General features: G+C 44.6%; 1 protein-coding gene and 1 long non-coding RNA gene across 4 annotated transcripts in view; both read left to right on the top strand.

Annotated features, from left to right (window-relative positions):
• The window catches only part of Dcaf17 (DDB1 and CUL4 associated factor 17), a 29,191-nt gene extending 24,913 nt beyond the window's left edge, over nucleotides 1–4,278 (top strand). For 2 of the 3 annotated variants that reach the window (XM_076569637.1, XM_076569638.1), the window contains exons 13-14: nucleotides 515–670; nucleotides 2,082–3,593. In XM_076569637.1, the coding sequence (XP_076425752.1) occupies nucleotides 515–670; nucleotides 2,082–2,381 (456 nt within the window). In that variant the 3' untranslated portion in view covers nucleotides 2,382–3,593. Of the gene's footprint in view, nucleotides 1–514; nucleotides 671–2,081 lie in introns of all 3 variants that reach the window. The other variant, XR_013050507.1, reaches the window with a different exon arrangement.
• Nucleotides 4,279–11,102: 6,824 nt separating this feature from the next.
• Nucleotides 11,103–13,524, top strand: LOC121829057 (uncharacterized). The gene is made up of 2 exons (XR_006071837.2): nucleotides 11,103–11,534; nucleotides 13,254–13,524. It is a non-coding gene; the product is annotated as an uncharacterized LOC121829057 (long non-coding RNA).
• Nucleotides 13,525–19,318: the final 5,794 nt, after the last annotated feature.

Here is a 19,318-nt window from a genome sequence, read left to right on the forward strand (position 1 = left end):
CACACACACACACACACACACACACACACACACTTTTTTTTTTAAGATAAAGAGTTTTTAAAAGGCCAATTCTTCAGGGTGAATATATAGTTCAACAGTGGAGTGCCTGAAGAGCATGCATGAGCCCCTAGGTTCAACAACACTCGGCAGCCATAAAGTTGAAGTTGTCCTGGCAATACTCTTGGGTTGCTCAATCATAAGGACGAGTTCGGGTCGCAGCACCGGGGAACAAACGGGCATCCTGCAAAGGCCTGTAACTCCAACTCCAAGGGATCCAGTGTTCTTTCTGGTTCTGTTTGCCAAAGTCTACAGGATACTGCTTGACACCTGAAAATCTGGGGAGTGACCCATGTTTTACAGGTATACACACAGAGATACATTTCTACTGAGTCTCTCACCCATTTGTTCTTCCTGCTGCTGTATCATACGTAAGGGATGGAATAATTAAATTCAAAATGTAGGACTATTCCTAGCTCCTTAGCTGGCATTGACCCTACTTTCATCTGTCTCCAAGACCTTCAAAATTGTGGACTATGAAGATGAGTTGGACTTGCTGTCTGTAGTAGCTGTCACTCAAATAGATGCCGAAGGCAAAGCTCACCTGGATTTCCACTGTAATGAGTACGGAACCCTACTCAAGAGCATCCCACTCGTGGAGTCATGGGATGTGGTACGTATAACCATTGGATACTAAGTTGGAAGAGTTTTCTTTACAGGTGCCATTTATTAGAACATGTTCGTATCAGTCCAGACTCACCTGTGCCATGACCACATGGAAGAAGTTATTGGCCAACATGCAAGACAGAATGAGTACTTCTAAGCCTTCTTTCTCTTAGCATTAGGATTACCTTCTTACCAGCACCCCTGAAGATAAAACTTTGTGTTACTTGAGACATGTTATTTCCTCACCACAGTCTTGTTTTCCTCCAAATTTTAAGTTTGGTAACATTTTTTTTAATGAAATTATAATTATCTCCCACAGCTAGTTAATCAGAGGCAATATCAGAGCAAATCACGTTTCCAGCACTTGGAAATAATTGTTTCCAAATATTCATAAACTGGACGTGTACTGGGAATATGGCTCATTGAGTAGAGTATCAGCCTAGCATACAGAGACCCTGGGTTCAGTCACAGCACCACCTAAAATGAGTTGGTTTCAGGGGGACTGGGGAGGTGGTTCAGTGGCTGTGCAGATGTGAGAACTTCCAAGTTGGGATCCCCAGCACCCACATAAATGCTGCCAGGTGCGACAGCCCATGACATGCAGGTGAAGACAAAATCTCTGAGGCAAGATGCCTGGATCAGCCAAATCACTGAGCTCTGGACCCGATGGACTAAGGTGGAGAGTGATTGAGGAAGACATCCGGCATCTCCCTCCGGCCTCCACACACACAGAGAGACCTCCACACACAGAGACCTCCACACACAGGCCTCCATACACACAAACACACACAGAGACCTCCACACACAGGCCTCCATACACACAAACACACACAGAGACCTCCACACACAGACCTCCATACACAAACACACACACAGAGACCTCCACACACAGGCCTCCACATATACACATACACAGGCCTACACACACACACACACACACAGGCCTACACACATACACACACACACACACACACACACACACAGGCCTACACACATACACACACACACACACACACACACACACACACACACACACAGGTGTCCACACATGTGAGCATGCACACATTCCACAGCACATACAAAAATAAAAGTTACAAGAACAGTGTACCTTCTGCCCAGGCCTCTTTCTGTCAGTGAGGAACTTGAGCGTGTGAAATGCGTGTGTGTGCTCATGCAGTCAGTCAGTGTGCAGTGCTGACAGTGAACTGGTACCCTGCTCCTCACCCAGCTCTTCCCATTCTCTGAAGTTTCTGTTAGTCATTCATGCACATAAATAATAAAAAATCCATTCCTGGCAGCTCTTTCACATCTGTGTAGATAGGAAGGCTCCTAGGGTAGGTGCTATGATATTTTGGTGACATAGCAGTGACTATGATTCTGTGAAAAGCAGATCCCACGTGACTGTGTTTTTGTTGCAGACATATAGCCATGAAGTCTACTTTGACAGAGACTTGGTGCTACACATCGAACAGAAACCCAATCGAGTCTTCAGCTGCTATGTTTACCAGATGGTCTGTGACCCCGGGGAAGAAGAAGAAGAAGAAGAGGAAGAAGAAGAAGGAGGAGGAGGAGGAGGAGGAGGAGGAGGAGGAGGAGGAGGAGGAGGAGAAGGAGAAGAAGAAGAAGAAGAAGAAGAAGAAGAAGAAGAAGAAGAAGAAGAAGAAGAAGAAGAAGAAGAAGAAGAAGAAGAAGAAGAAATTGTCAACAGAAGTGATTAAGACAGTGCGATCATCGTAACTTGAGACATTGGTGAAGCACCTATCAGCTGTGTCCATTCCTCCTTATTGTCTGCATGGAACATTCTGCAGTATTTTCCAGAACAGGTCTTGTGCTAGTTTCAAAGGACTAGGTCAAACTCTTGCCACGTGAGGTAGTAAGGACTCCATTTTATGTAAATGCTCTCTAGGATGCTGTCCCCAGACGCCCAGCATTTTGAAACTTTTAGATGAGGTGCTAATGTGAATATAAAATGCTCGGGAATGGAGGACAACTTAGGTGTCCAGGAGACATCATCGATGCAGGGATAATTAGCATGATTCTTAAAGACTACTATAATGTTTTCATTGGTAAGGCTAGGAGAGAGAAACAGAAATAAAAATATGAAACATAGAAGCCAGAAGTGGTGGAGGAAACCTGTAATCCCCAGTACACGGCACGTTGTCGAGCAAAAAGACCAGTTCACAGCCAGTGTTGGCTGTATAACAAATTCAGGGCCAGCTTTACATGAGACCTGGTCTCAATATGACAACCAAAAGATTAATCCTATATGCTCTAGACAAGCTTTGATTAAGGATTAGAAATAGGAGTTATAATGTAAAATCATACATTTTTGATTTTGGGCCAAAAATCACCACAGCTTCTTTGTAAAAAAAATAATATATATGTAGTTTTTTGTGTGTTTCTATACAATATCAAGAATTGATTCTAGTTTTCAAATTACCATTTCTTATATGGTCTTATTCCCATGGCCTGATGTTCTCATTGACTGTATTCGGTGTGTGTGTATCTTGATACCAGTGCACTTGGGTGTTTTTATGAGGATATATATGCATGTTCATGTGTGTACAGGTGTGCCTACATGTGTGCATGTGCATTTGGAGGCCTGAAGTCAGCCAGTGGTGGTGTTCTCAAGAGCCATCTACTTCATGTTTTGAGATGGGGTCTCACTAGGATCTGGGGCTCACTGATTATGCTAGTCTGGTTGGCTAGTCAGGGGTTCTCCTGTCCGCTTCCCCAACACTGGGATTAAAGGCATACCGTCAAGCCCAGATATTTCCATGGAGGCAAGCACTGTCCAGACTGAGCTATCGCTATCTCCCCGCACTGGATATTTGTATTATAAAAGACTCCAAGCAACACTGAAATGAAACCTTTTCCTGATTTGTAGTCTGTTTTGCTCCTAATACATCTGAAGATGTTGGTCTATTTTCCATTCTGTTTACCCAGTGAATCTGTTTCATCTAGCGATTTTCATATCTAGGTGAGAACATGAAGGGGCCTCTGTAAGGCCACTTCCACGCACTGCTGGCCCCTGGTGGCCTCTTCTTCATAGCGCAGTTGAAACCCCAAGAGTTCTTTCCTGTCTGAGAATCACCTGGTTAGCCAGAGGAAGATTTTGATTGTTCCTGGAAGGAGTGTTTTTTCTTCTTAGAACAGATTTAAGCATGACACTTGAATTCCAGTAATCACTTTCCAGAATGTTAGACAAAGATAACCTACGTACAGGGAGAAACTGGTACTTACATTCCCTGTTTGAGAAATCCAGTTGCTCAGAATGTACATGTTCATCTCATTTTCCCAATTCAGCCTCAAAAGAATAACTATAAGACAAGAAAAGATCAGTCAAGGCAGGTAGCTCACACCTGTAATCCAAGCACTCAGGGTACTGCAACAGGATTGCTACAAGTTTAAAGCCAACCCAAATCATCATCATCATCATCATCGTCATCATCATCATCATCATTATCCCAAAGGCAGAAGCAAGACAATCAAAAGTTCAGTGTCAGCTTGGCATGTAGTGAGTTCAGAGCCAGCCTGGGCTACATGAGACCCTGTCCCAATAAAGCATAAAAGAACGACAATAAACCATTTTTTAACTCAAGTTTAACATTAAAATATGGAATTTTAGCTTGGAAAATTTGTATAAAAATCTTTCCACTTTGTCCTGACCATATGTCCTGACATATGTTAAGGATGGTGTGGGTTCTGTCCAGTTGGCCCTTGAAAGTCTGCAAAGATGTTTCTAGTTGATTATGATCAGCAGAACTAAGGAGAAAGGTGTTGGCTATTTAAAAATCAAAGAGTTAGTAGCAGGATCTATACAATCAAGAAATAAAGGGAACAAATCTAAAATCATCTTTTTGTGCATAGAAAGTTACAGATTGAATATACTTGATCCAAGATGCTTAGGACCAAAATTGTTTTGTAATTCAATTTTTCCCTTGATTTTAGAATATTTGCAGGTAGGTACGTTATAAGATCTTGGTGATGGGTTCAAGGTTGAAGCATGAAATCTTTTTGTGTGTTTAATACATATCTTGTAGCCAGACGGTGGTGGCTCACGCCTTTAATCTCAGCACTCAAAGGCAGAGGCAGGAGAATCTCTGTGAGTTGGAGGCCAGCCTGGTCTACAGAGTGAGTTTCAGGACAGCCAGGCCTACACAGTGAAACCCTGTCTTGAAAAATAAAAACAAACAAACAAACAAAAAAAAAAACCCACAAAAACTATGTATCTTGTGTACATAACCTAAAGGCACTTTTATGCACTATTTTAAGTGTGCCCATCTGTGCTTTAACTGTGACCCAACACATAAGATCAGGTGTTGAATTTTGTACTCATGACATCATGTCAGCACTAAAAAAGTTTCAGTTTTTAGAACATTTTGGGTTTCCAGATTATGGATACTAGTATGCATTGACATCATAGAATATATGTAAGCTAAAAAGTCTTTCTGAAGGTGATCCTATGTAGAATTGCCATCTGAGAATGTAGAAATAATCACTTCATGAGCAAGGTAGTAACATGTTAAAGTCTAGTACTTGGATCTACTCTTTGAAAAATTCAGTCTCCTTTATACTTAACAGCTAGCTCTATTTAGTGTCTCAGAAGCACCGAAAGCATTTTAGAGACAGCATTATAATTATAGAGCAGTTAACAGGTGCATGCCCAGCCCTGCCTAGCGTGGTCACACCTTGCTGATTTGTTTTTGCTTTGTTGTTTGGGCTTGGGGTTTGTTTGTTTGTTTGGTTGGTTGGTTGGTTGGTTGGGTTTTTTTTGTTTTTTTTTTTGGTTTTTTTTTTTTCTTTTGTGCATGCATGCTCGTGGGGCCGGGGGCGGGTATTTTTTAGACCAGGTCTCACTATGTAGCTCTGACTGCCTTGCTACACTATGTAGACCAGGCTAGCCTCAAACTCGCAGCACTCTGCCTTGCCTCCACCTTTCAAGTGCTGGAATGTGCCCCACACCTGAGCCACAAGTTTACACATTGAAAAAGAAATCTAAAGAGAAGAGCACAGCGGAAAGAAGAAGAAAGGACCTGCTGTAGAGGCAGCACACGGCCGTGCACCTGCTGTACATGGTGAGAGCGTTTAGAGCAGTGCCTTCCGACTTCAGTCTTTGCAGAGTCTTTGGCGGTCATTGAGAGTTTCTTCTTTAAATCATTGCTCTGTGTGTGTGTGATAGTTGAAAGAAACCCATGTATTTAGAAAGGCAGTTGAGACATTTCTGAGATTCGTGGTGAGAAGGGATGGATTACTTCTAGTCTCAGCGTAGCATGACCACTAAGAGACTCCTAGTGTGAGCCGAGCCTGATGGTTCATACCTGTGATACAGGAGGGTTCCACAAGCTGGAGGCTAGCCTGGGATCTACGGTTACAGGCCATACTGGGCTACACAGCCTCGTGTAACTCCAGCTCCAGGGGATCTAACAAATAAAAAATAAGTTGTGTGTGTGTGTGTGTGTGTGTGTGTGTGTGTGTGTGTGTGTGTATGTGTGTGCACTCGCGCACACTCGCACACAAGAAAGCTGTGTCCAGCTAACAGGATTAGCTACAGCTGTTTAGTTTTGGCCAGTTGACACAGTTTATGGGAATGTAGGCTGCATGACTGGTAATGGGATGGTTGATAAAAAAGATGCCAAAAGATACTGGAGATAGAAAAGAATGGAGGAAATTTAAATGCCACTCAAACCAAGAAGTTGAGCTGGGGATTGAGCTCAGTGGTGGAGCATTTGGCTCTTGTGCATGAGGCCCTGGGATCAGTTCCCAGTGCTGAAGTAGCAGCAGTAACAACCGGAACAGTGCATGCGGCCCCAAGGCATGGGCCTGCAGCGTCTGCGGCCCCAAGGCATGGGCCTGCAGCGTCTGCCCTGCTCACTCCCAATCAGGGCGCTTCTCGGCAAGTGCAGATGTTACTGTGTTCCCGAGTGACAGAGCACGCTTACTGTTCTTGGACTTGCCCAGGATTTATCACAACTCTGGGAGAAACAAAACAAATCCTGTCACTGTTGCCATTGAACTAACAAGTGAGGAGATGATTTTGTTCTGTTTAAATTAAGATAGTCCATAGTTTTTCAACTTTTGAGCATTTTATTAAACCTTACATATACTTTTTTTTTTTAAACCAAGGGGCGGGGGCATGTTCTCTCTCTCTCCCTTGCCTCCACCCCGACTCCCCAGAATTTCCTGTGTAGTCAAGGCTGTCCTTACCCTGTGATGAGCCTCTGGCCCAGCCGTGTGTACTGGACGGTTTCTGTCCGCCACTGGTCTTGATGTATGTAAGGTGTCCTGTTGAAGTAACCCTCGTCAGGGGTGAGCCATTGTTTCCCCTTTGTACAAGGAGGGAAGTGGGGCCTGTGCAGAAGGACAGGAAGGGCCTGGGAGGTGTTTACTGAGGGTTTGTTTTGGGTGGCCTGCGCTCCCACCCCAGTGCTGAAGATAGAGGAGCCCAGTCCTCTATGCACACAGCAATGCTTTCGCTATAGCCCAGCTCCTGGTAAGTATGTGTGTGTGTGTGTGTGTGTGTGAGAGACAACTGAATTTCCATTTTTGAACTAAATTTGGATAAGGCAGAGTTTATGCACAAATAGACAGAAAAATGGCTCTTTGTTCAACAATTGGAAGTACTTCAGAAATGATAGTTTGTAACGACAGTAAAACACCAGTATTACTGACTACTCGTACCATGATTTAGCTTCAATTCAATAATTTTTGAGTGTTGGCTATACACTTGAGAAGCAGGAGTATTGCCACAAGCTCCAGGCCAGCCTGGGCTACTTAGTGAATAAGCTCCAGGCCAGCCTGGGCACTTAGCACCAAGCTAGTAAAGACTAGAAAGCAAGATCTTATCAGAAAAAGATGATGATGATGATTTTTACAGTTTCTTCTCTTTCTTACCATGGTTGTGTACATTAAACATTTAGAACCTAAAAAAACTCAGGAGCTAATTTCTGCACCTCTGTTGCTGTGTGATCTCTGGCTCACACGGAGAACAGTGTATTTCAAGCAGGGTCTGTATTACATGAGAGTCAGAACTTTCCTCATTGTGTTGGGAAGATTTTAAACATACAGTGAAGTTTATATAACTTTATTGTGTGTTACCAAACACCAACCACATAGGTTCCATTCTCTTTTATTACCTAGCTTTTCAATGCATTTCAAAAGAAATCACAAATGTCAGATTATTCCCCCAGTACATTAGTACACATATAATAAATTTATTATTCATTTAGATTTTACATCTTTATTTCATATTTACATGTAATGAAATGCACAGACATTGTATTAATTTGCTGAGATTTTGTGTACGTGTAATCCAAATCCTTTTCAAAGTTTAAAGCGTTGAAGTCCTCCCTTCCCGGGCCACCCTCACATCACCTGACTCGGACTCCGTCACATTCCAGGGCGAACTACTCGGCACCAGTGGTAACCAGGCCAGGACTACAGGCCACCACACTCATGTGGGTTGCTTGTTACCTTCCTGATGAGCTGAGAATTTCTTGTATGAAAGAGAGATGACTGTGAAATTCATTAATGTTGGAGCATCACTTCTCTTTATTCCTTTTAATTCCTGAATATTCTACATGAATACATCAGAGTTCTTCTGTTTCCCTACTGATGGGCACCTGAGCTGTTTCTGCTATTGTCTTCTTACTGTTGTGAATAAAGCTGCTGTGTTCATGTGTGTGTGTGTGTGTGTGTGTGTGTGTGTGTGTGTGTGTGTGTAGGCATAGTGTCTTTTGACATAATTGTGCACTCACTAAATTGCAAAATGTAGGGAGAGCAAATGCCTCTCACACAGCTCCCCTATTACAGTTTGGAAAACACAGACACAGTACAGCTGCCAGGCCCACAGACCTGACCCGGGTCTCCCCAGTTTCCCAGCCTTTTCTGTGTGTGTGCAGTCTACCACATTTCTTCATATAGAGAGAACCATACAGCCCAATCACAGTCGAGATGGAGAAGTGTCCGTCACAACGGAGCGCCCTGTCTTCCTTCAGGGCCGCATGCTGCCATCTTCCTGCAGACGCTTGCCTACTCTGAACAGCTCTTGGTCATAGTTTATATCTCTGTAAGAATGTTATACAAATCGATCATAAAACCCTTAATGTCTTCACTTGGCTTTGCCACTCATCTTTATGGCCCCCTTTAAGCTGCTGCATGTGGCACCGATTTGCTTCTTTTTGTCACTGGGCAGTATTCCCGTGCATGGATGGACCACAGGTTTCAGTCACTCCTGCTAAAGGAGATTTCGGTTATTTCCAAATAAATATCTTTTTTACAAATAGTTCTCGTATAAACAGTTTTCATTTCTATGAAGTAAACTCTCAGGAAAGTCACTATTGAACTATTTGAGAAAAGGACACAAGTCACAATAAGACATTCCTAGATTGAACTACACAGTGTCTATACCATTTTACATCCCCACTACCAATGTATGAGAGATCCAGTTTTTCTTCATCCTTCTGGAAGTTTGTATCATAGCTCTTTTTATTTTGGTCATCCTAAGTGTGTTCTAGTGTCTTATTGTGGGTTTAGTTTGTATTTCCCTAACAATTAGCAACTTTGAAGATCATTCCATGCGCTTGGTTAAATATCTAAATAACTGTTGACCTAAAGTATTCATTCAAGCCATTTGCCTATTTTCTTGTTTGGTTTAGTTTTTTGAAAGATTTTATTGGATTTATTATGTGTATTTGGGTGGAAGGTTAGGTACTTGAGTGCCTTTGGAGGTGCTTTGAACCGAAATGACAGGCAGTTGTGAGTCACTCTGTATGAGTGCTGGACCCCAAACTGGGGTCCTCTGGAAGAGCAGCCAGTGTTCTGAACCACCCAGCCCCCTTGGCTTGCTTTTTGTTTGTTTTTAAATGAGTCTCATGTAGCTCAGGCTAGTCTCAAAATTGCTGTGTAGCTGAGGCTAGCCTTGGACTCCTGACTTTTTTTTTTTTTTTTTTTTGAAGAGGTTGTTTGTTAAGGTAGAGCCTCATTCTGTAACCAGGCTGGGACTACAGGCACACAACACTCATGTGCTCACTTTCTATGTGGGTCACTTGTTACCTTCCTGATGAGCTGAGAGTTTCTTGTATATTCTAGATATACAATTACGTTCAGTCTGTGCATATTTGTGTCATCAAAGTTTTGTTGGAACATGGTCATATCCATGTATGTATTTATCACGTGTCACGGTTTTCACACTGCAATCGCACAGCTGAAGCAGAGACCACACGGCCCCTGAAGCCCATGGTATTTACTCTCTGGGCCTTTTCAGAAAATGCCCTGATTCCTGCTCTGAAGTAGAAACTGGAAAGATGAAATTCAGACCTGCTGAAGTCAGGTTCTTCTGAGAGATGCAGAGAAAGCCAGTCCATGGGAGAAAACCATTCAGACTTGCTGAGGAAGAGTTGAAGAAGCCAAGGTTTCATGTCTGCCCCAGACCCTAGACAGGATCCATTTCCTACACCCCTGCACCTCTACTGAACCAGCATATTCAACTTTTGCTGAAGCAAATTCAAACCACGCTTCATAACAGTCACAGGCCTCATGAGTAAAGCATTTTTTTTCTTAATGTTTTGCTTGCTTTGAGGCTGGCTCTCCTGTAGCCCACTGGCCTTGAATTTGCTTATGCGTGTAGTGTAGCTAAGGCTGGCCTTCAACTCCTGATCCTTCTGCCTCTGTTCCACAGTGGTAGGACTACAGGGTGTACCACCCTGCCTGCCTCTTTTAGCTTTTGTAAGGTGGGTGCTGTCCTGTACATGGTTTAGGTGAGCCTTGGGAGGTGTAGAACCTAAGAGGCTGGGCCTCCAGGGGGCAGTTAAATCACAGAGGGTGCTGCGCATGCACAAAAATTGCTGTAGTTTTCCTGAGACCCTGGTTAGCTATCACAATGAAGTTGTGGTTACAGGGCATGGTGCTTTGAATGAGACTGTCCCTCATAGGCTCGGATGTCTGAATGCGGTTACAGGGTGTGGTGCTTTGAATGAGACTGTCCCTCATAGGCTCAGATGTCTGAATGCTTGGTCCCTTGTCCGCAGCACTGTTTGGGTAGACGTAGGAGGTGTGGCCTTGCTGAGGAAGTGTGTCACACGGGGCACGTTTTGAGGTTTAAAAGCCACATGCCCATTCTCAGTGTTCTGCTCTGAGCCCTCAGCTCCTGCTCCAGGCACCTGGCTGCTGCCTCTGCTCTGCCACCATGGACTCGCACCCTCTGGAACCGTAAGCCCACGGAAGCTCTTCCGGAAGTTGCCTTGGTCACGGTGTTCTATCCCAGCAACAGAAAAGTGACTGCTCCACAGAGCAGATGTCGTCCCTGGCCAGCCTCACCGTACCATGTCATCTCTCCGAGCTCTGCCTACAGTGGTGAAACCCTAGCCAGATGCCCCTGGTGAGGGCACCCGCAGCATTTTGTTCACACGGTCAGCCTCCAAGACTGAACTGTAGGAACCTCTTCTTGTCCCTTTTCTCAGTTGGAGTACTGGGATCCAACCCAGGTACACGCTGAGCAAACACCACCACTGCATTCTCTCAGACCAAGCTCTCTTCACGTCCCACAGAAGGAACAGGCTTGTGTTTCTACCACTAAAGGAACTCTGGCTAGGGCAGAGTGGTGAGAGTCAGAAGGAGGCTTGCCATTGGGCAGAGACGGAGTAAAGAAAAATGAGAAGAAAACCGCGGACCAGCCTCTAACAGTCATTTCAGGATTTTCAAAAGCCCTCTAGCCGGGCATACACCTATAGTGCCAGCACTTGGAAAACGAAGGCAGGAGGATCTCAGGAGTCCAAGGGCAGGCAGCCTTGGCTACAGGAAACCATCTCAAACAAACACACACACCAGAACAGCATCAACAAAAATCCCCCTCTGGAGACTCATCGGAACAGGTGGTAGTTCCGGCTTCCCGTTCCGTTTAACTCAACAGTAGCCCCTCTCTTCCTCTTACTTCCTTGCCATGAGTTATTCTTGTTAAATGGATGATAGTTTAAACAAAACTATGTTTAACACTAGCTCAGTGTTGTACAGGCCTGATACTAAGTGTATCAATCAAAGACGCAGAACACAGGTGAGATGTCCGTTGTTGACCTCAGGCACAGGCCCCACTCTGAGTGGCCCAGCCACCTTCTTGAACTCACAACAGCTGGTGGGAAGCAGCTTCAGCTTGGCTCCTCCAGGGGCTAACCTCTAAAACAAGGACTGGTAGCTTTCAAGACACAGAGAAACTCTGAACTTCCTTCCCTGGTGTGGGAATTGTAGACTGTGGGGATGTGGAGGAAAGAGCCCTGGACTCTAGACTTCCAGACTCGGCCTCATGCTGGAGGCAGGAAGATAAGACATTCACTGTTTATTGTTTTAAATCTACTGCCACTTTATCGATTGCCTTGGCTCTGGTGGTTCTTCCCTTTCCTTTTCTTTTTTCTTTTACTGTCTTCTTCTTCTTCTTTTTTTTTTTTTTTTTAAGACATGGTACCATGTAGCCCAGACTGACTTCAAACTCAAAAAAAAAAAAAAAAAAAATGTGGAGCCAGCCATTTGTGGAGTGAAACTCTGAAACCGTGAGCCGATGTAAATGCTTTCTCCTTTTAAACTGTTTCCCCTATATATGTTTCACAGTGACAAAAAGCTAACACGTGAAATGAGATATCATGTTATGTCCTGCTGGGAACCATGGGGTTGGCTTGGCCGTGGTGCCTTGAGAGGCAACGTCACAGGTTTTTCAGGTTAGAATCTGTGACTCCTTGGGCACTAGTACCTTCCAGTTCCTGAGAAACCGAGGCCCTCCCTCAGGCGGTGAAGTGTTCAGGCCACTTTGTGTTTCTCTGCATTTTCCCTCAGAAGTCACGGAAGCGTGGAGACTTGACGGGACAAGTGGTCTCAGATAGTGATCTCGTGTCCCTGTAAAGCTGGCCAGCAGCCTTGTATCCTGGGCAACTGCAGTGTCTTGATCCTGGCCATCGCCACTGTATTCTGTTTCTGGCAAGGGTATAAAAAGTCTGATTGCTCTCAATAAAGTTGTCACAGCCTCAGTCTTGCTGTGGCCCCTCCAACCCCAGCCCCGTTTAATTTCTCGATGGCCTCATCAGGTGACCTTGTACAGGTGCTTACACCATCCATCAACTTACCAAACAGCTTCAAAACAGAGACCAGTGACACTGTATTGGGCATAGTGTGAAGGACCGCCATGATACCGTTATGGTAAAATCGCAACGATCTTTTATGAGACAGTTTATTTGATTAAAATATTTCAATCTAGCAATTTCAATTTAAAAATTTGCCTCAAAAGCATCCAGAAATATTTTAAGATGTTTATGAAGGCAATTTTAGAATAGTGAAAATCTATAGAAGGGCAAATGTTGATGTCAACAAATAATTCATTAAATAAATCATCAGGATAGCAGTGTCTATATAAGTGAGGTCTCTATCCAAACTACTCAAGTTTGATTCACAACCCCATTATTTTCTTGCTTCAAACTGTCTTCCTTGTGGTCTGGTTTCCTCATCTGTAAAATGGGATTGCTGTAGGCATTAAATTGATGGAAACATACACCTGATATAGTCTAAGTGATGAATAAGCATTCATAATTTTCATGATTGAATCAACACAGATCACCAATGCTCCACACAAGAGCCAAGCGATCACTCCATTTTAGAACAGAGTGAGAGAGGAGAAGGAGAATCTCATCATGGGGCTTCGGAGGAAGGCAAGTCTGAGTGTTGGGGCAAGGAGGTGTCGGAAAAGAAAAGGGCTCAGCAGAAGGAAAGAAAGCTGGAGCAAAATCAAGGTACCCACAACAAACAGCCCAACTGCGGCTCTCAGGCCCGGCTGTGCCAACAGAACATCAATCAAACTGTCCATAAATAAAAATGAAGCAATCCAGAGGTGAACCTTTTCTTCCTTCGGGAGTGTGAGTCAGGAGAACTCAGATTCCACAGTCTTGCTGGGTTAAGAAGACACAAGGCTTTTCTAGGCTGATTTCTAAAATAACCATCAAATCATTCAAATGCTGTTTTTTACACACCTATCACGTCAGGATGGTAACTGGTCTTTGTAGGATGTGAATCTGATTTAGTTGGTTGCCTTCCCTTGATTGGCAGGGTCAGCTGTTCACTTTATAGATTTAAAAGCAGAAATAAACCTTAGACGTTTTGCACCCCCCCCCCCCGGGTGGGGGGCCTCTACTGCTTGTGTGACATGGTCTCCTTTGGCAAACCAATAAGGCCTCTCCCTCAGAATATTGTTTTTAAGTGCATTAAAAATCCCAAACCCGCCGGGCGGTGGTGGCTCACGCCTTTAATCCCAGCACTCGGGAGGCAGAGGCAGGCGGATCTCTGTGAGTTCGAGGCCAGCCTGGTCTACAGAGTGAGATCCAGGAAAGGCGCAAAGCTACACAGAGAAACCCTGTCTCGAAAAACCAAAAAAAAAAAAAAAAAAAAAAAAAAAAAAAAAAAAAAAAAAAAAATCCCAAACCCAAAGTTATAGGAAACTAATCAAAGGAGTTACTAACACTTTGAAGATAAAAGTAAACTTGTGATGTAATAAAGTCTCTGTTGGCATTGATTCAATGGTAATATCTAATTACAATTCTCAGTAGTAACTAGTGTTACATTGAAAGAAAAAGGCTGAGTTCGGATGATGTCTGTGAAAATCCTATGACATAAAAGTATCAATTGTAGTTAGGTGATAGCTACTGCAAATACAAGTGTCATCCACCCACATAATTAAAGACGTGGCTCAATTCCATTCAGTAGTTAATGAAAATAAAAATGCTGTTTTCCCCTCTGTGTTTTGTTCACATCCACCTGGTTGAGACCCTAAATAATACTAAAGCTGTTCTGTCACCGGTTAGCAAATTATAGCCCGGTGTTTGGTCGCTGTGCATGTCATGGCAGGCTAGCAGCAAACCCAAGTGCCTCATTCCACCTGCCTCCAAACTGCTGCCTGCTGTCTGCCTGAAGCCTCAAGGGCCTGGGCTCCCATAGAAAGAACATGTTAATGGTGGGAGCCAAGTTAGCTTGGGAAAAAAGTAAGCTTTGGAGGACCAGGAGGGAGCATCATCAGTCAAACAGCAGCCACACAAACACGAAGGCCTGAGCTCAGGACCTAGCACCCACAGAAAAAGGCCCAAAGCAGACGTCACACTAGTGGCCCACACATTTAATCCCCAGCATCTTCTAGACAGATGCAGGTAGATCTCTGTGAGTTCAAGGCTAGCCTGGTCTACATAGCCAGTTCCAGGCCAGCCAGAGCCAAACCATGAGACCCTGTCTCAAAAAATAAAATAACGTATCAAACATGCTTGTAATTCCAGTCCTGGGGAGGCAGAAACAGGCAGGTCTGTGAGGCTCACCAGACAGCCATCGCCACCTAATCAGAGTTCCAGTGAGCGACTGTCTCCAAACAAACAAACAAACAAACAAACAAACAAACAGAAACAAACACAGGGATTGCTCTGAAGAACAAGTGAAAATTGGACTTAGACCAGTTTTCTCTTTAAAAAGACGCTCACCTGTTAACAAAGATACAAGTAAGCCTCCCAAGATCTAGTAAGATACATTTAAACTATTTGCCTGTAAATTTTATTTAGAAAATATCTAGTATCTCTCTGGAGACAGCAAGATGGTTCAATGGGTAAAGGCCCAACCCTGATGATCCTGATGAGTCCTAACTCTCAGGAGGCACATGGTAGAAGAGAGGACTGACTCCCACAGGTGTCCTCTGCTATCTCCCCCTCCCTCCCTCCCCCCTCCCTCCCTTCCCTCTCCCCTTTCCCCCTCCTCCCCTCTCTCTCTCTCTCTCTCTCTCTCTCTCACACACACACACACACACACACACACACACACACACACACACACATTCACTCACTCACAAACAAAATAAATTTTTTGAAAGGGAAAGACTGAGACTCTCTCTTCTAGTCAGAGTTCTTTTTCATGCTTACATGATCCTTTCACACTTCACTAAGGCCCTGAGGTCTATGAGTGTGAGGTCAAATTCTGGAAACCTATTTCTGAGGTGTGCTGCCTATGAAAGCCCTTTAAAAACTGCATCTGCGACGGGAGGATTATCATTAGAATACCTGTTTCTGTTATTGTAAAGCCGACCAGAAAGGCCCAGTAAAAAAACTCCAAAGGTAGAGAGCTATGGTTTGGAGTCCTCATTAATTGCATAGCCCAGTTCCTTACACAGTACAATGTCCCACTCACACAGCCCAATGTACTTATAAAACTTGGTTTGTGTGTGGGACCTTGATTATGAGAAACATGTTTCAGGGCATTCCATTCACTTGCTAACTCCTAGCTTTATCTGAGGCTCTAACCCCCTCAGTCTGTCAGCATGAATGTGTTTTTAAATACTCTCTGTCAACAACGGTTCCAAGCTGTGTTTGTTATATTTTCTTATTTTCAGTATTAGTCATCTCTGGTATTTGGTGTACCCAGGGAGTCACCCCTCCCAGTGTATAAACTAATTCCTGGAGATAACCTACCTGCCTGCCTTTGACATGCCTCCCCTGATGAAAGCATATTCGCCCCATTAGCGGGGCTCCGACTTTAAAACACTAATCCTTCTATTTCATTAAGGAGCCTTTGACCACTTTTAGGGCTTGGCTTGCATCATGAATCACAATCTCAGCTGTGAGTCACTTGACCTTGGACAAGTGACTGGGACATTTTTTTTTTCTTTCAGCACTGGAGACCAGAACCCCCAGGTCCTCATGAATTCTAGGCAGGTCCTCGACTTCTGAACGTATAACTTTCTGATCCCCAAACCTCTTGTCTAGGAAAAAGGAAGGGAGAAACTGTGATTGCATCTTTGATTTTCGTCTCACTGAACGTACCCATGCATTCACAATGAGACAGAACGTGAGCTGTCCGTTCCCGGTGGAACACTAAGGAGGCCAGCTTGATGGAGGAATGGTACTGGCTCTCAGTTCTTTATCCAGCTTCTTAGATGGTTTTACATTTTTATTTACTTATCTCTGTGTGCATGGGGGCTAGGGGTGCGCAGGGGTCACGTGAACATGTGGAGGTCAGAGAAGAGCTCCAGAGAGCCTGCTCTCCATTTCCATCAAGTGGGTTACAGGGATTGAAGGTGCCTGCCTGGGGCGAGACTGGGGTCACAGTATGACCAGATCAGTATTTTTCCGTTTTATATTAGTCAGAATCCGTCAGGAAACGCCAAGTTCACACAAAGGCTTTATTTTGAGGAGGTGGAATAGGTTGAGTATTTTCAGAGGCGTAAACAGACTGAGGCAACAACAACATAGCAAGGCAGATGGGAAGCAGGACAAGCCACTGGGAGGTGAGAGCCTGGGGAGGCGAGGGGGCCTGGTAGTGCCTTCCACCTCCCCTGAGAACCAGGAAGAGAGCATATCAGAAAATACCAACAGAAAGGGAAATGAAGAAAAAATGACCCGACATGGAGACACCACTGTGGGGCTAATAGGTGAATTCACACCCCCTTCCCTTAGCCTGTGAGCAGCATCCATCCACCAAACTCGGCTGGAAGCCACAGGACAAGGAAGGCTGAGACCAGTGGTTCTCAGCCTGGGGGTCTTGACCCCTTTGGGAGTCGAATGGTCCTTTCACAGGGGTTCCCTAAGACCATCGGGAAACAGATATTTACATTACGATTTGTAACAGTAGCAAAATGACAGTTATGAAGTAGCAACGAAAATAATTTTATGGTTGGGGGTCAGCACAGCATGGGGAACTGGATTAAAGGGTCGCAACGTTAGGAAGGTTAAGAACCTCTCTGCAGACTGAAGGCTCCTGAACACAGGCAAGGCCAAGGGTAGAGGACGGAGGAGCAGATAGAGCAATCCACACAGTCAAGAGATGGAAATGCAAAAATATGGTCTACTCAGGCCAAAAGTAAAGCACCACGTTGAACTTTTTTGGTTGAGAATAACGAACGTCTTACACACCTGCTGTCATGCTTGGCCCTGCTCACTCGGCTCTGTGCCCTGGGGCGCTGACCTGCAAGAGTTACAGCCTCCCCCGCAACCCCCCTCAACCCCCCCCATCCCCCACCCCCGGTGTCTGAGGAGGTTCTGCTTAGCCACTGGAGGACCTCTCCAGGAGATGGACAGGGAGGGTAACAGTGGAATAGTTACCTCCCGTCCGGTCTTTTCCTTTAAGAGTCCCTGCAGAAAGGCTGAACCTCTCACACAAGGTTGCCCCACCCCACCTCACCCCCGAAGGAGTTTTCTCTCTGGACTCCAGTAAACCTCTCTGTTGTAGGCTTGGGACAGTGTGAAACCCTTGTGGTTTCCCACATCCCTGTTCACAAATGTAAGAAGTCCCGTTCGTTACCACATTGCTCAGTTTGAATATGGTGTCCATTCTCTGTCAAGACCCTAATAGACACATTCATCTCCCAACAAATGTTTACTGAGTAAAAAAAGATAAACATTTATTGCCAAAGATATAAGGGCCGTCTGGAGAGTGGAGACAGCCACGGGGATATAGTATCACATCTTTGTAAGTGGTGGAGAGGCACTGAATGGAGAGGTGGCTGGGAGGAACATGGTCTGGGGGCTGAACGGATGGGAGGGTTTCTTGGAAGGTGGAGGTCAGGTAGATGTAGAGGAAAAGAGGTCGCTAGGGAGGGCTCGGGCAGCTCCGAGAGACATTTACAGTCAACCACAACCAGGATCAGTCAGACTGTGGTAAGTGATAAGAATGAAGGGTTAGGCTGAGCCAGATCATAGGAAGCCTTGAACTGAGGATGTATTTCTTCTCTTCCATTTGCTTAATCTCCCTTTACCAAGGGGGGAAAAACCCCCACACAGCTACAGGCCACTGTCTCAAACTCGCACCCATTAATCCAGCCCTATTCCCAGGGCATTGACATTCCACTTCCTTGGTCTAAAACTTTTATTTAAAAAAAAAATCATACAATATTTGAGTAGCTGAAGAGTTGGCTCAGCTGTTAAGCACACTGGTTGCTTTTCCAGAGGACCAGGGTTCCGTTCCCAGCACCCACATGAGAGCTCACAACTATCTGTTAACTACAGTCCAAGGGAATCCAATGCCCTCTTCTGGCCTCCGTGGGCATTGCATGCATGTGGTACACAGACCTATGCAGGCAAAACTCTCACACATATAAAAATAAATAAATCCAAATAAGCAAACCTTTAAGATAATTTTTATATTTTCTTATTATTTTAAAAACAATTTAAAACGTCTCTTTGGTGTGTGTGTGTGTGTGTGTGTGTGTGTGTGTGTGTGTGTGTTTTCTGTGAGCAGCACAGCATGAATGTATGTGGAGGTCAGAGGACAACTTGCAGGAACAAGTTTTCTCCTTTTTACCCTATAGGTTCCAGGATCACACTCAGACCATCAGAACTGTCCCCAAGTCTTCGTGCAGGCTAGGCAAACTTTCCACCAACTCGCACTTCCAGCCTTCCCTTTTCTCTCTTCTCTGTTTTGATTTGGAGGCAGGGTCTCTGTAGCCAGGCTGGTCTTGGACTCACTACTATAGCCTAGACTGGTTTTACATGTGTGGCTGTCCTCCTGCCTCAGCCTCCTGAGTGTTGGGATCACATGAGAAATCACTACCAGTCTCTGCAGGTGCATCTTTACTCGGTAAGGCCAAGTCCACTGCTACCCACACCGGCTACCCAAGTTCTTTCTCTCCATCCTCTGAGAGTCAGGAATCTTCATTAAC

This window comes from Peromyscus maniculatus, chromosome 4 (assembly GCF_049852395.1).
Source record: "Peromyscus maniculatus bairdii isolate BWxNUB_F1_BW_parent chromosome 4, HU_Pman_BW_mat_3.1, whole genome shotgun sequence".
NCBI lineage: Eukaryota > Metazoa > Chordata > Mammalia > Rodentia > Cricetidae > Peromyscus > Peromyscus maniculatus.